A 15,947-nucleotide genomic window follows, 5' to 3' on the forward strand; every position below is an offset into this window, starting at 1 on the left:
TCAAGGCTTTGCATTGGGTGTTCTAGGCCAACAGAGCAGACTTTCATTTGCGCCGGTTGCCTGCCTATCGAAACGTCTGGATCCGAATATTAGGGGATGGGCCCCTTGCCTCTGCACCCTGGCTGCCTCCTCTGTCTTAATACAAGAATAAAAGAAACTAATCTTTGGCACAGCTCTCACTATTCTCTCCCACCATCACCTTTCTGAGTTACTAACCTACAAGGGGCTAAATACAATGCCTCCTTCCCATATTCTCTCTCTACAGGTGTCCCTGATAGAGAACCCCACCCTAACCTTCCAAACCTGCCCCCAACTAAACCCCTCCACCCTACTACCCATTCCAGATATGGAAACCTCGCTGCTACACTCCTGTGTGGAAACCTTGGAGGACCTGCTGCCTCGTCCAACCCACATCAGTGAAGGACAACTAAAGGACTTCCATTTTGCTTGGTTTACAGATGGCAGCTCCCTCTTCTGGAAAGGTTCACGGGTGGCTGGGTATGCTGTGGTGTCAATCTCTGGTGTTGTGGAGTCTGGTCGCCTGCCTTTCCAGACCACCAATCAACAGGCTGAGCTAGTAGCCCTAACATGGCCATTTCACCTGGCTGCAGGCCACTCCCTGACAGTATATACATACTCTACGTATGCCTTCTATACTGTCCTTTCTCACACAGCCATCTGGAAAGAACGCGGGCTTCTGACAACCAAGGGGACCCCAGTCATAAATGGCCCCTACATTAACAAGATTTTAGAAGCCTCCTTTGTGCCCTCAGCCATTGGCATAGTCCACTGCAGAGCCCACAGATCAGATGACTCCTTTATAGCTGAAGGAAACAACCCGGCCGATGAGACTGCCAGGCTGGCTGCTATGTCCTCAAAACAATGAGCACTACTACTACCAATAACAGAATGTTCTACTGCTCCCTCCAGACAGGACATTCTTAAATACTTACACTGTCTTTTTCATCCTCACACAGGCTCCTTAAGGGAGTTCCTTAAGCAGAGCCTCCCTCTACCCAATCTTACTCTTGCAATGACCAAAACTTAACACAAAACCTTCAATGAATGATTTAAACATTTTTTAGTCTTATTCACCAGGGCCTGCTAGTTTCAGCAAGACATTTTAGCATACTAAATACTTTTCAGCTGAAGATAACTGGGTTGGGGTCCCCTGGAGTATAACTGAGCCCACCCAGTACTTGACTCTAATGTTTAGCCCAATTTTAGCTAGGGGCATTTTACAGTTTTGAATTACTCTCAGGCTAAGATTAGCTGGCTGTTTGAACCCAGCTCCTAGCAGCCTGCACCCTTTCAACTGCCATCTTGCAGAAGGAGACACAGCACATTGTAGACTCTGATGTTTTCCCCATAGACATGTAAATGGACAATAGAAACATGGGAAACAAAAGTATATATTTAAAACTGGTACCAACCTAAAAGACAAAACTAGTCAAGACAAAACAGGACATAGAAATAGAGGCTTTATGCCTTGGAGGACATGTCCAGCGTCCACAAGCTGCCAGCCAGAATGATGGAAAGTCCATAGGGCCCTGAAAATTCTCAGGGGTATTCTCGCCAGTGGAGATTTCCATCCCCTGGCAATCAGCCTGCTGAGGCCACCTGCCAGAGGCCTTTTTCCCAATATAGTAGTCCACACAAAACACAACTAATCAGACAAGGACAAAGACACATGAAACACATAGCACAGGCGCAAATTAAAAGTGCAATTGCAGTAAAAATTGTCTTGAGAGGTAAAAGAAAAATCACTAGTCCTTCCCCAATTCCAGGCTGATGGACTGAAACAGCGAATGTCAGCTCCCCTGCTAGTGAGTGGTTGTAAAGAAACGATGATGGGGAGCCTCGTTCACTGAAACGGAGCCACGAGTCGCCCCTTATTATAGCTGTCCTAAGTTAATAGAATCAGGTCAATATCTTCATAATGAGGGGGCTGTGCTACACCTCCGGTTGGAGAAGGATGAATGACAGGAAAAGTTTGATAGCAAGAGAGAGAAACAGAACCATAGGAATTAGAATAGGTGAAATAAAAGTGGGTGCCACGGCCGCAATGTTTTGTTTTTCACTTTCACCTTCCTGATGGGCCCTGGCAGATGGCAAGAGTGTCTGTAGCGCTCCGACTGCGCTGCTGAGCGACCTAAGTTAGCGTCGTTCTCTGAAGGAGCATATGCAGAGGCTGAAAGCTTATTTGATGTTAATTTTTCTTTAACAAAACTGACAGGAGATTGTTCAGGTGTAGCCATCTCTTTTAGCTCTTGCCCGATTCAAGTTTTTAACCTCCTCGGACAAATTATTAGCCTTTATAGCGTTCTCCAAGTCAGCCTCTGGCTCAGCAGCTGATGTGATGATAGCATCAGGAGTCAACATGCCCAGGGCTGCACGCATTAATGCCCAAACACATCAAAATGTAACTGGAACCTTGTCACCATACCTATATGCCTTTTCCACATTATTCTTTTCTTGTTCCCAGACTTCTAGATCTAAAATATCTCCCTCCAGGAGCCAAGGATTATACTGCACTACCACCTGCATGCACTCATCTCTGTGAACGCGAGAACATAGCTCCGTTCTGTTTCAGTACCTGGTGGATAAAATTAGAAAAAGGAGTTGATTTAGCTCGACCCATAACCCCGTAATTTTTTAAGAATAGGAACTCACCACACACAGTTCCCTTATCTCCTGTAAATTACACACAGTTCCCTTATCTCCTGTAAATTACACACCGTTCCCTTATCTCCTGTAAATTACAGTTCCCTTATCTCCAGTGAATTGAAAATATCTCTCACCTTCACTCAAGAGCTCCGCAGTTCTGCAGTCTCCTATGGATGAATTATCAGGTCTCTGTTCGAGCGCCATTGTTGGGCCTGGGTAACTGCAGCCATAGTCAGGACTTCGGGGATGCAAGGCGAGTGAACCAATGCATGCTTTATTTCAGGAGGGCCAGGGTTTATATAGGGTTAGAAATCAATTTCACAACTACAGGGTAAAAATTAATACAGCATGATATCTGTCTCAAATACAAAAGTGGAGGATGTTGCTAATATCAGGGAAGAAACTAATGCAAAAGCTTTCCTATTACAGGAGGAAATTAATACAAAGATTGTTGATAAAAATAACAAAAGATTCTAACCATTGGAGGCATAATACTAATTATCACCTAGCTACTATTTCCTCAAGACTAATTCACTTTGACCATGACTTCTCCATTAACTTGTGAAGAGACTTTCCTATCTACAGTGAGAATCTTTCACTAAAGGCAGCTGGTCAAGCAAGAGACTCTAAGCAGGGGAAAGGGAGATTCTCATAACAAAATGTGGCTTCTTTGGCCTGCAAACACAAGGGAACTCTTTACTGGGAATAGGTTCCCAAGGGCCTATTAGCATGCTAATGAGGCATCAGAGTAACTGTGCCTAGGCTAAGCTTTCCACTGGTCAGAGAAATTAATTCTCCAACAGTGGACAATGTCACAGAAGATCACCAGGCATGCCCCTCGCCCCTCACCTCGACGTCCAATGGAATCCTTGAAATCAGAGAAGCCCAAGCAAGGGATCACAACCAGCAGGCCCCACATCCTCGTCTTCTCCAAGGCCCTGCGGTGGGCTGCCACAGAAGAGGCCCAGGCTCTGAGCCAGGTGCATCCAGCCTCCCCCGCCCTTGGGTGACCTCAGCAGGGAACTGAAGCCCAGGGGCTGCTGTGTCAGCCATGCTGGGCCCAGGTCAGCCAGGAGTGGGCTGAGCTGGCAAAGCGATTTGCATACAAGGAGAAATGGGGACTCACATCTAGTAAGATATCTGCCCAGGGTTAGTGTTATCACAGAGTCTTGCAGTCTTCTAAAATCTTCAAATTTCTCTTCTGATATAATGAGCCAAGGAAAGGGCAGTGTACATGGCTGAGTCATGAACTGCCAGAAAGAAACAAATCAACATCACAGCTTGCAAGAATAAACACGTATTTTCTCACAGTGTCAGGAATCCAAGAGGGGCTGAGCCTGTTGGTTCTAGCTCAGGGTGTCTCTTCTGAGTCCTTTTTAGATTATTGGCCAAGACCAAAGTTTCCCCATCCAAGCTCACTCTTGTGACTATTGGTGGGAAGTCTCTGTGGCCCAATCAGGGGCTAAGGATCAAACATGACTTCCAAGGAAAGGAGGGTGGAGGGGTGGGGGAGAAGAGAGAGAGAAAGAGAGAGAGAGAGGAGGGAGGGAGACAGAGAGAGAGACAGAGAGAGAGGAGGCAAAGCAAATGACTGTGAAAGAGAGAACACAAAGAGTGTCTGTCTTTATAATTCAGTCCTAAAACACATTCCTCTATTCTTCCTGTCATACTCTTTCCATTACTAAAAGTCATTCAGGAAGTCCAAACACAATGCAAAGGAGCCTCTTCTGAAGGAAGGAGTGGCAGAGAACTTATGGACCTATCAATAAAATGAATCAAGTTTCAAAGCCTAGTAACCCAGGAGAGACACACCTGTCATTTGAAGAAATGATTGGCAGCTGGGTGCTGGTGGCTCACCCTGTAATCCTAGCTACTCAGGAGGCTGAGATCTGAGGACCACTGTTCCAATTCAGCCAGCCAGGAAAGTCTGTGAGATTCTTACCTCCAGTTAGCCACCAGGAATCTACAAGTGGGGCTGTGGCTCTGAGTGCTAGAATGCTAACCTTGAGCAAAAGAGCTAAGGAACAATGCCCAGGCCCCAGGTTCAAGTCCCACAACTGACAAAAAGTAAAAAATAAAAAGAAGTAAATGACTGAATGGTGCTGAGAATCCCAGCCCTCAGGAGGCTGAGCAAGAGGATCCTAAGAAACATAATAGAATCTTGTGTGAGAAACAAAACAAGAAGATTGGACAGATGAGCTAACCCACTTAAACTGGTGAGAATACAGGGCTGTGGAAAGGATGAAGGAGTGCTAGGAAGAGGAAATCCAAAGGAAGAGAAATGGGTGTTCTCCTTTCTCTTCCCTTCCCTATTACATGATTCTTCTTCAGATGTGATGGAGAGAGTGGATGGATCTGACCTAAGGAAACCAGCAATTTGGGAGCAGGGCCTAACATCTCCTTTTATAAGTGGAGGAGCTGGCTCTGGAAAGTTCTAGATGCTGCCTTAGATGGCCTGTGCTTTGCTTTTCTGCAATTTCCCTTCCTTTCTCTCAGGAGAGCACTGAGCCACACAGCACCCTATATACGTGGAGCCTGCAGAATCCACAGGGATGGCAGAAAATGAGACAGAAGGAGCCTGGCTCCATGACAAGGTGAGGGTACAATACCAATCCACTTCAGCATGCAAGAGTCTCTGAGTTCCATCCCCAATTCAATTAAATAATGTAGTTAAATATGTATTCAATGGTGACAATGTTCAGAGACCTGAAGAATATAAAATAGTTTTTCATATAGGGATGGATCTAAACCGAGTGCTTGTGATGTGTGTGTTTGTGAGTGGGCTGGTAGTGTGTATTCAATTGAGGATCTGGGCACTGTTGCTTAGCTTTGTCACTCCAGTTTGGCACTCTACCAGTGTGGCCACAGCCCCACCTTTGGCTTTTTGCTGGTGAATGGACACAAGAGTCTCACAGAATTTCTGGCCTTGGTGGCTTCAAACCACAATCGTCAGATCTCAGTCTCTTAAGTAACTAGGATTACAGATATGATCCATGGAACTCAACCTCATCTGACTCTGAAAGTACACTCCACGGTGTTTATCCAAGCTGGAGACTAGCCAGCAGTGCATTTCTCAGAATGTGCTGCCTGCTTCCTTCCCATTATCTTGCCTCTTAGACATCAGGAAGGCCAGACATAAAGACCAGAGGTCACCCAGATAGTGAGTAGCAGCCTCAGGAAACAGACCACAGCCCTCAGGCCCAAGCTATCAGCTCTCTGCTAATCCAGAGGTTTCCACACATGACTTTGTGGAACCTGGGGGGCTTCCACCCAGGTTTCTCAGTAGATGTCATGGAAGGCAGTTTGGTTAGGAGCCCAAGGCAGGCCCAAGATGAACTATGAGGAGACCTGAATGTCAAAGTTATTGAGCTTGAAGCAGCAGAAGAGGCAGAAAAGGAAGAAGCCCAAGGCAAAGGAGGCCCCAAAGACCCAGAAAGCGTGGGGACTGGGGCCTTCTAGCAAGCGATCTCTTGATACCCTGCTGCCCAACTCTCTAGGTGTACCTGTGAGAACAGGAAGAGCACTGAGGCCCAGCAACCCCGGGAAAGGATACCCTACTGAACCTAAAGGCGCATAGAGTGACATAGTGCACATGCTTTCACACACACACATACACACGCACAGGCTCACACACACACAGGGTCACACACACACGGTCACACACACAGAGACACAGGTGCACAAATACAGATGTTTCTCCTTTACTTTAAAAAAAAGATCTTTAATTAGGTGTACAAAGAGGTTTAAATTCAACAATTCTGATTATGAGTACATTTTAGATTGATCAATGTCACCCCTTCCACCATTCTGGTTGTGATTGTTGTGTTTTTAAAAAAAAAAAAAAAAAAAAACAGCACTGGGTGGGGGTGGGGAGGAGGTTCCTTTAACTGGATATCCCAGTAGATTTCCTAAGCCCAGGGTACAAGAAGTGATCATCTGGCATTTTCCAATCAGAACAAGCCATCGATTGTCCCTGTCAGCATTTCCTAAGCTGGAGGAGGAGCTCTTCACAGGCATAAATAGCCATTAGGGATCAGTCCAGGAACCCCTGCACTGCGGCTGGGTGACCATCTCGCTCGGGATAGAAGCTCTGGGCAGGCAATGCTGAGGTTTGCCCCTGGGAGTAAAGGTCCCGATGCTGCTGGGTGGCGCTGGCTGTGGTCTGGAACCCAGGACTTGTGGAGGGTGGGGGTCTAGGCACTGAGTCCAGGACTTCAGGGTGGGAGTCGGGACAGTTCTGGGACTTGGTTGGAGAGGGTCCGTGCAGATAGATGTGTGCTGACCCTCCCAACTAATCTCTCTCCCTCTCTCTCCCTCTTCCTCTCTCCCCTCCTCTTCTCTCCTTTTCCCCTTGCCCCATCTCCCCTCTAATTGCTCCTCCCTTCTCCTCTCCCCTCCTCCCTCTCCCCAATTCCTCCTTGGCCCTTCCTCCTCTTTCTCCCTCAACTTTCTCCTCACGCCCTCCTTCCTCTCTCTTCCTGCTCCCTGTCTCCTCATCTCCTTCCTTTCCCCTCCTCCCTTCTCCTCTGAAGGCCAGGACAGAGCTGGCAGAGGCTGACAGGGAGGAACTCTGTTGCTAGTGACAGGCTTTGCACTCGGGTCACTTGTGCACAGCTCCAGTCTCATGTGGAAGGAGGCGACTCTAGGGGACGCCTTGGGGAGCCAGCCACCTGCATCACTTGTGTCACCTGAGCACAGGACAGGCTGCAGGAAGGGGGGATCTGAGGCCTGGGGGATTGTCTGATCCTTCCCCCCACACATGTGCTCTGCTTTCTCCTCACCTGAAGGCCTTTCCAGCCTGAAGGTGGAAAAAATGACCACACCCAAACCTGGAGGCCTGGAAAGAAGATTCCACAGCTGCTGGATCTTTTTGCCAATTGCAAATCAATACACATTTCCAGGACCATCAGAGCTCCAAGTCCATTTCAAGAAGGCTTGTGTGCCACCCTCAAATAATCTGCACTACATTTAGGCGCTGCCCTGCCTGGTCTAGGCGCTGTGCTTCATGGAGAGCCTGGCAAGTGTGCAGAGCTCTCAGACTGCTGGGGGGACAGGGAAGAGACAAAGATAAACAACTTCCTCCTTTCTAATCTTTTCTCTTGACTCTGCCTGCCAGGCTCCTCCACTAGACCACACACACACACACACACACACACACACACACACACAGTAGCAATGATATCATTTTCCTCCTTGGTAGAAAGAAACACAGGTCCTGTTGAGTAACCCCAACAGCACCTTCCAGAACCTTCCCTGGGAGATGACACAGCCAACAGAGGGTAGAGGGTCAGAATGCAGGCAGAGTGGGAGGCGGTAGGAGATGGCGGCTGAGGCACCAGCTGCTCCTCCCAGGCTTGAAGGCTTCTTTCTTTCCAGGATGAAGAGAAAGGCACTAGCCCTGGTTCTGGGGCTCTTGTTGGCTATGCGCTGCCACCCAGGTTGCACAGTGGATGAGGAGAGCACAGTCCAGGAGGAGCAGAACAAGGCTATGCAGGCAGACATGCTCAGCACCATTGCCTCTAGCAACGCCAGATTTGCCGTGGAACTCTTCAAGTTGGTGGTCTTCACATATCCTGATGACAATGTCATCTTCTCCCCCGTGAGCATCTCCACCAGCATGGCCTTGCTCTGCCTGGGGGCCCGAGGAACCGCCCTGGCAGAGATCATGAAAGGTCTGAAGTTCAGCCCCACACAGAGCCCCGTGGCCGACATCCACCGGGGCTTCCAGCACCTCGTGCGCACACTCAACCAGCCCCGCGAGCAGCTGCAGCTCAGCATGGGCAACGCCATGTTCATCCGAGAGCAGCTGGAGGTTCTGGCCTCGTTCCTGGACGATGCGCGTGCCCTGTACGCGGCCCAGGTTGTCCCCACCGACTTCGAGCAGCCGGCAGCCGCTGAGCAGCTCATCAATGACTTTGTCAGGAATGAGACCCACGGGAAGATCGTAGACCTGATCAGCAACCTGGACCCGGACACGGACCTGATTCTCGTGAATTACATGTTCTTGAAAGGTGAGCGCCTGTGCTGGGGTCGGGAGGAAACAGAGTTCTGAGCTCTCAGGGTGATCCGTGTGCCCTGGACAGGAAGTGCTAGGGTTGGGGTGACACAGACCCCAGGCTCCGCCCAGTGTCTAGTTGTCTTCATGGGGGTTGCGGTGCCTGGACTCACTTTGGGAAACTCCTTAACCAAGGCTCTGATCTAAATTTTCCCAGACCACAGAAGGCACCAGCCCTCCTTATAAATCCCTCCAACTGGGTGAGATCCATACCCTTTCCAACAGAATCCCCTAACAGGGCAAGCCTGATGCCCCTGCCTGCACATGCCGGAACGGGCGTGTCTGTGCTAGAGAGAGGGCTTTGTCTCTGGTGGGGATCCAGCTGGGGTACAGGGGCCATCTCCATGGGGAAACATAAGGAGGCCCCTAGGAACCCTGGCCACCCAGTTCTACAACCTGGCGCTTCTCTGGCAGGGCCCCACCTGGGGAAGAGCCTCTGGGAGGATCAGACTCCATGTTCTGTGCACCCTAGATTCTGATCACACTGATAGCAACCCAGCAATGCCCACCTCAACCGCCTGGGGGTGCAGTGCAAACTTCAGCCTGAAGGACAGTGCCTGTGACCCAGTCCTGGGGAAGAGGACTGACGGGGGAGGAGGGAGAAAGCAGAGGGCTGAGCCTGCCATGCTGCGGGCACACAGGTGGTGGTGACAAGAGCCCATTCTGAGACCCCAGGAGCAACACCCATGTGATTTCCCCGGATCACGAAGCCATGTGGAGAGCCCAGAGGCTGAGATGGAAACCCAACCGCACTGTGCCATGGCTGGCGTTGGGTCTGAGGCTGAACTGGGGATGGCCCAGAGCAGAAAGATGGGAGGGTCTTAGATTACAGACAGGAAACCCAGCCAGTCATGGAGAGCACAGTACAGAGGGAGCAGAGCTGGAGTTAAGAGAGGACAGGGCCTGGCTGGGTCCACAGCCACCTGAAGTAGAATGGACTGGGAGACCACAGGGAACTCCCAGGGTTTCGTTACCGTCCCTGCACCAAGTTGCAGGTAGAGCTCAGTCTGTCTTTCTGCATACAGCAGTGTCTGGGACTCATAATTACTTACTTCATTTTCCAGAACTAAGGGTTCCCTGCTTGTCCCAGCCTCCAGTAACTTTTGGTGTCCTGCCTTTTCCCCTGCCCCCCACTTTCTCTAATCCCCATCTCTATTGTGCACTCCTGATCCCACAGATTCCTACTCACTTCTCATTTAGCACCAATAACCATGTCGTACTTTCACAGCCCTCTTTCCATACCATAGTTCTAGATCTCAACCTAAATCAAGGGCCTTTTCATTTGACCAAGTATTTCTCCTCACCCAGCCAGGGCTCCTGGCTAGGAGGGACTGTGGGTGGCTGTAGACAGCCTGGGGCAAGCATTGCCATGAAGCTGGACCAAGATAACTCTCTCATGTTCTCTGATCATTTGCTTGCCTGCAGCCGAGTGGGAGACACCCTTTGACCCCGAGGATAACTTCGAGTCTAAGTTCTACCTGAACAAGAGCCAATCTGTGCAGGTGCCCATGATGAAGGTTGAGGACCTGACCGTACCCTACTTGCGGGACAATGTGCTGTCCTGCACCATGGTGGAGCTGAAGTACTTAGGCAATGTCAGCGCCCTCCTCATCCTCCCTGACCAGGGCAAAATGCAGAAGGTGGAAGCGAAGCTGCTCCCTGAGACCCTGGCCAGGTGGAGGAACAACCTGAAGCCCAGGTGTGTTTGCTCCACCAACCAGCTCCCCTAATTCCCAGCTCGCTGAGACTGCGTGACTCATCTCAGGACCCGGCCATGTCTGATGCTCAGGGCTGGGAAAGTCACACAGGCACCGGAAGAAGCTGAGGTTATTCTTCCCTCTGTTGCCTGGCCTGATAGGTTTTCTTAGTTTATGACATCAGACAGAACAAGACACAAGGCTCTCATGGCTTCTAGCATACTCTAAGTTCATGAGCAATTTGCAAGGCAATCCCAGCCCACATGTGCTGGTAAAGGCAGAAGGAGATGGAGCACTTTGCTCATTTGTTTTGTTGTGTTTTTTTTTTGTTTTTTTTTTTTTTTTGGCCAGTTCTGGGCCTTGGACTCAGGGCCTGAGCACTGTCCCTGGCTTCTTCCCACTCAAGGCTAGCACTCTGCCACGTGAGCCACGGCGCCGCTTCTGGCCGTTTTTTCTGTATATGTGGTGCTGGGGAATCGAACCTAGGGCCTCGTGTATCCGAGGCGGGCACTCTTGCCACTAGGCTATATCCCCAGCCCCACTTTGCTCATTTGAAGGCAAAGTGACTCAGGCTCCAAGAATCAGCTCTGCACACATGCACCATTCCTTTCATCCACGATCTATTCTTTTCAATTCTACATTAGCTGAGTGATTATTTAAACAGCTACTAAACCATGCAATGCTGGCTCATGCTTTTAATCCTGACAACTCAAGAGGTTGAGATATGAGGATCACGATTCAAACCCAGCCCAGGCAAGAAAAGTGATGAGCTCCTTATTCCCGATTAACTACCAAAAAGTTGGAAGTGGAGCTGTACCTCAAGTGGTAGAGCAATGACCCTGAGCTAAAAACCTCAGGGACAGCACCCAGGCCCTAAGTTGAAGCTCAGGATTGGTACACACAAATGAAATATTATGTGCTAGGCATGGATTTAGATCATAACATTATATTAGAGAAAAAAGCACACCATTTTGTAATTCCTTCCTTGGGTAGCTTATGTTATAATTGAGAGAAGAGACTAAGAGAGAGATAAAGAGAAACGTAAGCCAGTAAAGCATTTGGTAAATTAGAGGGTGACAGTAGGGAATGTCCAAATGTCCGGCAGGCTGGAGCTGGACCTGGATGGAGTTTGTAATTGTGTCATAGCACAGCTGCTAGGTGATATGCAAGAGTCCACGGGTCAAAGGTAAGGGGAGGTGACAGAGTCCCATGGGAGTTGGGAAAGGGGTCCAAACCGGGGAACAGCCAGCACCCAGGATCTGTGGTCCCAGACCACTCCACCATTCTGTCCCTCTAGACTCTCTCCTCCCTTCATCCCCACAGAGGACCACAGAGTAGGGTTCAAAGAAACATTCTGAGTGGAGAAGTGAAGTGAAGTCCAAATGCCTTCCATCTACAAATGACCAGTGGCTGTGTCTGCATCTGCCAAGCCATAGTGCACTCCGTAAATACTATTCATTGTTTAAACCCATGAATGAGAGGAAGCACTGCACAGCTAGCCTCCATGGTGGCGCGGCACACCTTCAAGCCTTGACTGTGGTCCCTGCCCAGACCCATCCACTGCCTCCCACAGAAAGCCTCTCAGTTGTCTGTGGGGGAGGTAACTGTGTGTCTGCCCTTGTAAACAGTTGTAGGTTCAAGGTACTGTGCCGGCCCCTCTGCTGAGCTAAGCTGCAGAAAGGCCTTCAGAAACCTTAGCCGGGCACCAATACCACCCTGGAACACTGCCTGGCACATATGAGTACTCACGTGTATTGCCAAACAGTAAGGGGTAAAGCAGAGGCATGCAAGGAAAGGAAGGGATGAGGTCTTCTCTACAGAAGAAGTGGGTGACAGTGGAGGAACCCACACAGGCCACGCTGTGAGACAGAGGGTGCTATGATGTGGTGTTCAGCTGTTGTCTTCTGCTCCAGGTTCATAAATGAGCTCTACCTGCCCAAGTTTTCCATGTCGGGCAGCTATGAACTGCAGAGCATTCTTCCCCAGATGGGCATCAGGGAAGTCTTCACCACACACGGTAACCTGTCAGGAATCACCACACGTCAGCAACTAAAGATCGCCCAGGTGAGTGATCACCTTCCAACTGGGCTTCCAAGCCTGGGCTTGAATGGGCCAGTGAGCACTTAGGGAGGGGACTGGTGAATGTGGACAGACACTTCCACTTGCCCACATCCAGTCACCCACCCTGGGCATTCCCACCCCCAGGACAGCCAGGCCCTGCCCTGCTCCTCCTCCTGACATAATGCAATGCCAGCGGCCCCCTCCCCCACCCCACTGCCTTGTAACTGGATGCCCCTCCAGAAGCCCAGCATGGGAAAGAGCCTGGCCTTGGCCTTGAACAACTGCAAGCACCAGGCACACTCCACTGTGAAGACACAGGCCTTCCACTTTCCTCCTGTTTAGGGCAAGAATTCCCGGCTAGTACCCAGGACCCAATGAGGTAGTAGAACTCAAATGGAGAAGTGTCCCGAATGGTAGAGTAAATATTGCATGCCGAGAGCCGGGAAGAAGAGGGGCCCTCTAACTACATTTCTGGAAGCATGTCAGTGAGAAAAAAGGACCAATACTGCAACACTCCACTGCAACCTCAACATCCTGGGTCCCTGAGCCCAGGCTTAGACCTGTGGAAAGCAGAAGGGAGTGCAGGCTGCTCCCAGCATACAAAGCCCTATCCCCAGCCACATAGAGGAGCGCCCCCTAGTGGCTGGAGAAAGTGCGCTGCCCCTGGCCAGCACAGGCATGGCAGCTTCAAGGTGGAATCTGCTGACAGAAAAATACCTGGTTCTGCCCCTGGCCCTCCTCACAGCAGTGAACTTTAGGCGCAGGAAGTTTCTGGGCTCAGACAGAGAAGACCTGGGTAAGGACACCTCCCCTTCACCCCTGTGGCTCTGAGGGAATCTCTTCTGCCTGTGCATCTCAGACGGCACAAGCAGCCAGCTGGTGGAGGGAGGAAGAGCAAGGAGACAGGCCAGTGGGTGACGCTTGGCACAGGGGTGTCGCCTGGTGGTCCTCGGGCCAGCTGCCTTCTCCTGCACCCCTGGCTTTCATCAGTAATACTCTGGTATCCCCACAGGTGGTGCACTGCACTCTGCTTGATGTGGCAGAGGAAGGCACTGAAGTCGCGGACACCACCAGAATGAAAATCATGACTGTGTCTACAACACTGAATCCAACAATTATACGATTCAACAGGCCCTTTCTGATATACATCTACGAGAAAAACAGTGACACCATTCTCACTATAGGCAAAGTGGCCAACCCCAGTCAGTCACAGAGCTCCTAACTGAGCTGTGGGCTTTCACTGAGGAGCAGGGCTACACATCCAACACGCAGGCCTGTGTGTGCAGCCCAAGCTTCGTGAGCCCAGTGGCCAGGGCCACACTGGGGAGGTGGCTGTGACTCTGTGACAACCACTCAACTGCTCCTGGGACTCTGGCCACAGTAAACCCTCAGCCTGGGCCTGGACTCTTTTCCTGTGCCCCTCCATCCTGACCCCCCCCCCCTGTTTCTCTGTGTCTGTCTATCTCTCCAGCAGAGCCACTCCCACACCACGGGAGCAGCTTAGTCCCAACCCAAGCTCTGGTCCTTTCTGCCTTCAGCTTCAACAGCCTGGTCAGGTCCACATGAGCACAAAGTCATATCCACCTGCATCTCAGGTCCAGCACTGAGATGGGACTCTGTTGCTCTAAGCCCCTTCCTAACTCTGGGGCCCTCTTGTGCCTTGATGTGAGTTCAGTCTTTCCCCTCCAGTTCCCCAGATTGTATCACCCACGGCCTCTTGCTGGGGCTCTAGAACCCCTGGATCTTTCATTCCTGCAGCTGCTGGGGACCAGCTTTTAGGGCCCCCCTTCTGTCCACCAACCTACCCCAGCTTCTTCAGCTGATTGCCAGTGGCTATTTCAGGGTTCATACAAGGACTTCACCTTACTAATGCCCTCTGACCTTTGCATCAGAACACTCATGGGAGCCTAGGAGCAATGAGCACACATCTGGGTGTGCCCTCAAGCCTCAAAAGTGGAACTCATGTCTCACCGTGGAGTACTACTAGACATCCTCCTCCAGCCACCTGGAGATGACTCATTGAGACGCTGTGATGGGCTCTGACCTAGAAGCTATTACTAATCCACTCACAGCTGAGGAAATGGCAGCAGAGAGACACCTGCACTAGCCCCAAAGCCATGGAGTTAGTCGTTATTCCAGTAGGTGTTATCACAACCTGAGGGAGGATGGATGAACGATCTGGAAACACTTGGGGTTTTTCCCCTGAGTACTGAAGCGTAGCAGAGCTGCTTATGGCATGGTGGCCAAGAAAAAGATAGGAAGAGACAGACGAGCTGTCCCCGTGGGTGTCTTCCTTTTTCTGTTGAATTCTATCCAGTACCCCAGTCTGTGGCAGAGTGTCCCCACATTCAGGCCCTCCCCCCCCATCTCCTCTGTGGAAACACCAGCACAAAGCAAAGTGTACTTTTCTTTTTCTTCCTCAATGCAACCAAGCAGAATAACAAATTAAAGGTCCCATAATTTAAATATGCAGAATGTAGAGCATTCAATGTGTTCCACCACGAGTGTTCCGCAGTGATCCGAGCTCACTAAGGCTGCAGGACAGGAAGCGCGTAGAACAGCCAGCCCAACCCTTTCCGTGCCTCGTGGGCGTGGCTCTACTGTGTAGAGGGCGTGGCTTTGGGACCTGGTGGGCATGGCTCCTTCCCTAGTGGGCGTGGCTGTCATCCCCACTCCTGGGGCTCAGCAAGGCCCATCTTCCCAGTTCTCCAGACGAGGTGAGATGCTGGTGCTGCGTCTTGTGACCGTTTGGGGAGTGCTCAGGGCTGCCCAGGCTGACGGCTTTTGTGCTGCCCAGGCGGCCTCAGTGATTCACCCCACAGATGACGTCTCTCCTTGTTCAGCTTATCCAGCCCTACACTCCCCAGGAAACTCAGGCTAGGGCTTCAGGTTTGGGGCCATTCCAAACTCTTCTTGTGAATCAAGATTTTCCAGTGTCCTGGGACTCTGAATAGACTGCATTACCATAAAGTCCCGTTGCTACTTGTCCCTGCTCAAAGACTCCTTCATCTGGGTATTTCCTCTGTGTCTCTGGTCTAGCCATGCCCCAGAACTCGCACCCTGCCCCAACCCTGGAAAAGGATCTCCCTCAATCCACTGTGAGCTCAGACACTCACAGTGACAAGAGCTGGCCGGACCCCTGTGGTCATCTGACCTTGTGCCTTCTGTCCCGAGAGCCCCACCTTCCTGCCAATAGGAGCCTCTGGCCAGCCAGTCCGTTCTCCAGCCCTCAAGAAGTTCCCAACAGGAGTGGGAGTCGTGGCCCAGTTGGTGGAGTGCTAGCCAGTGAGTGAAAGCATCAGATAACCAAGTTGGGGCCAGGTCTCAAACCTAAAAAACAAGACAAGAAAAGATATAACCAAACCACTGGGGATAGAATTGTGGTTCATTGGAAGAATGTGAGGTTCTGCTTTGGGGAGCCACTCCAGAGGCCCCTGTGGTTGATGGAGGCCTTGAAACACAATGTC

At 50.7% G+C, this 15,947-nt stretch overlaps 1 protein-coding gene across 1 annotated transcript; it reads left to right on the plus strand.

The window, feature by feature from the left end:
• Positions 1-8,326: 8,326 nt before the first annotated feature.
• LOC125363548 (alpha-1-antichymotrypsin-like) lies at positions 8,327-13,809 on the plus strand. The gene is made up of 4 exons (XM_048362843.1): positions 8,327-8,678; positions 10,148-10,421; positions 12,333-12,483; positions 13,493-13,809. Exons 1-4 carry the CDS (start codon positions 8,333-8,335, stop codon positions 13,700-13,702), a joined length of 981 nt encoding a protein of 326 aa, XP_048218800.1. The 5' UTR covers positions 8,327-8,332; the 3' UTR covers positions 13,703-13,809.
• The last annotated feature ends 2,138 nt before the right edge of the window (positions 13,810-15,947 follow it).

Source organism: Perognathus longimembris, chromosome 14, assembly GCF_023159225.1.
Source record: "Perognathus longimembris pacificus isolate PPM17 chromosome 14, ASM2315922v1, whole genome shotgun sequence".
NCBI lineage: Eukaryota > Metazoa > Chordata > Mammalia > Rodentia > Heteromyidae > Perognathus > Perognathus longimembris.

Bases quoted from the DNA above. Each gene is read 5' to 3' on its own strand.
- LOC125363548 (XM_048362843.1), top strand. From the start codon at position 8,333: ATGAAAGGTCTGAAGTTCAGCCCCACACAGAGCCCCGTGGCCGACATC. The intron at 8,679-10,147 runs GTGAGCGCCTGT...GCTTGCCTGCAG, and splicing joins GAATTACATGTTCTTGAAAG to CCGAGTGGGAGACACCCTTT. The intron at 12,484-13,492 runs GTGAGTGATCAC...GTATCCCCACAG, and splicing joins AGCAACTAAAGATCGCCCAG to GTGGTGCACTGCACTCTGCT.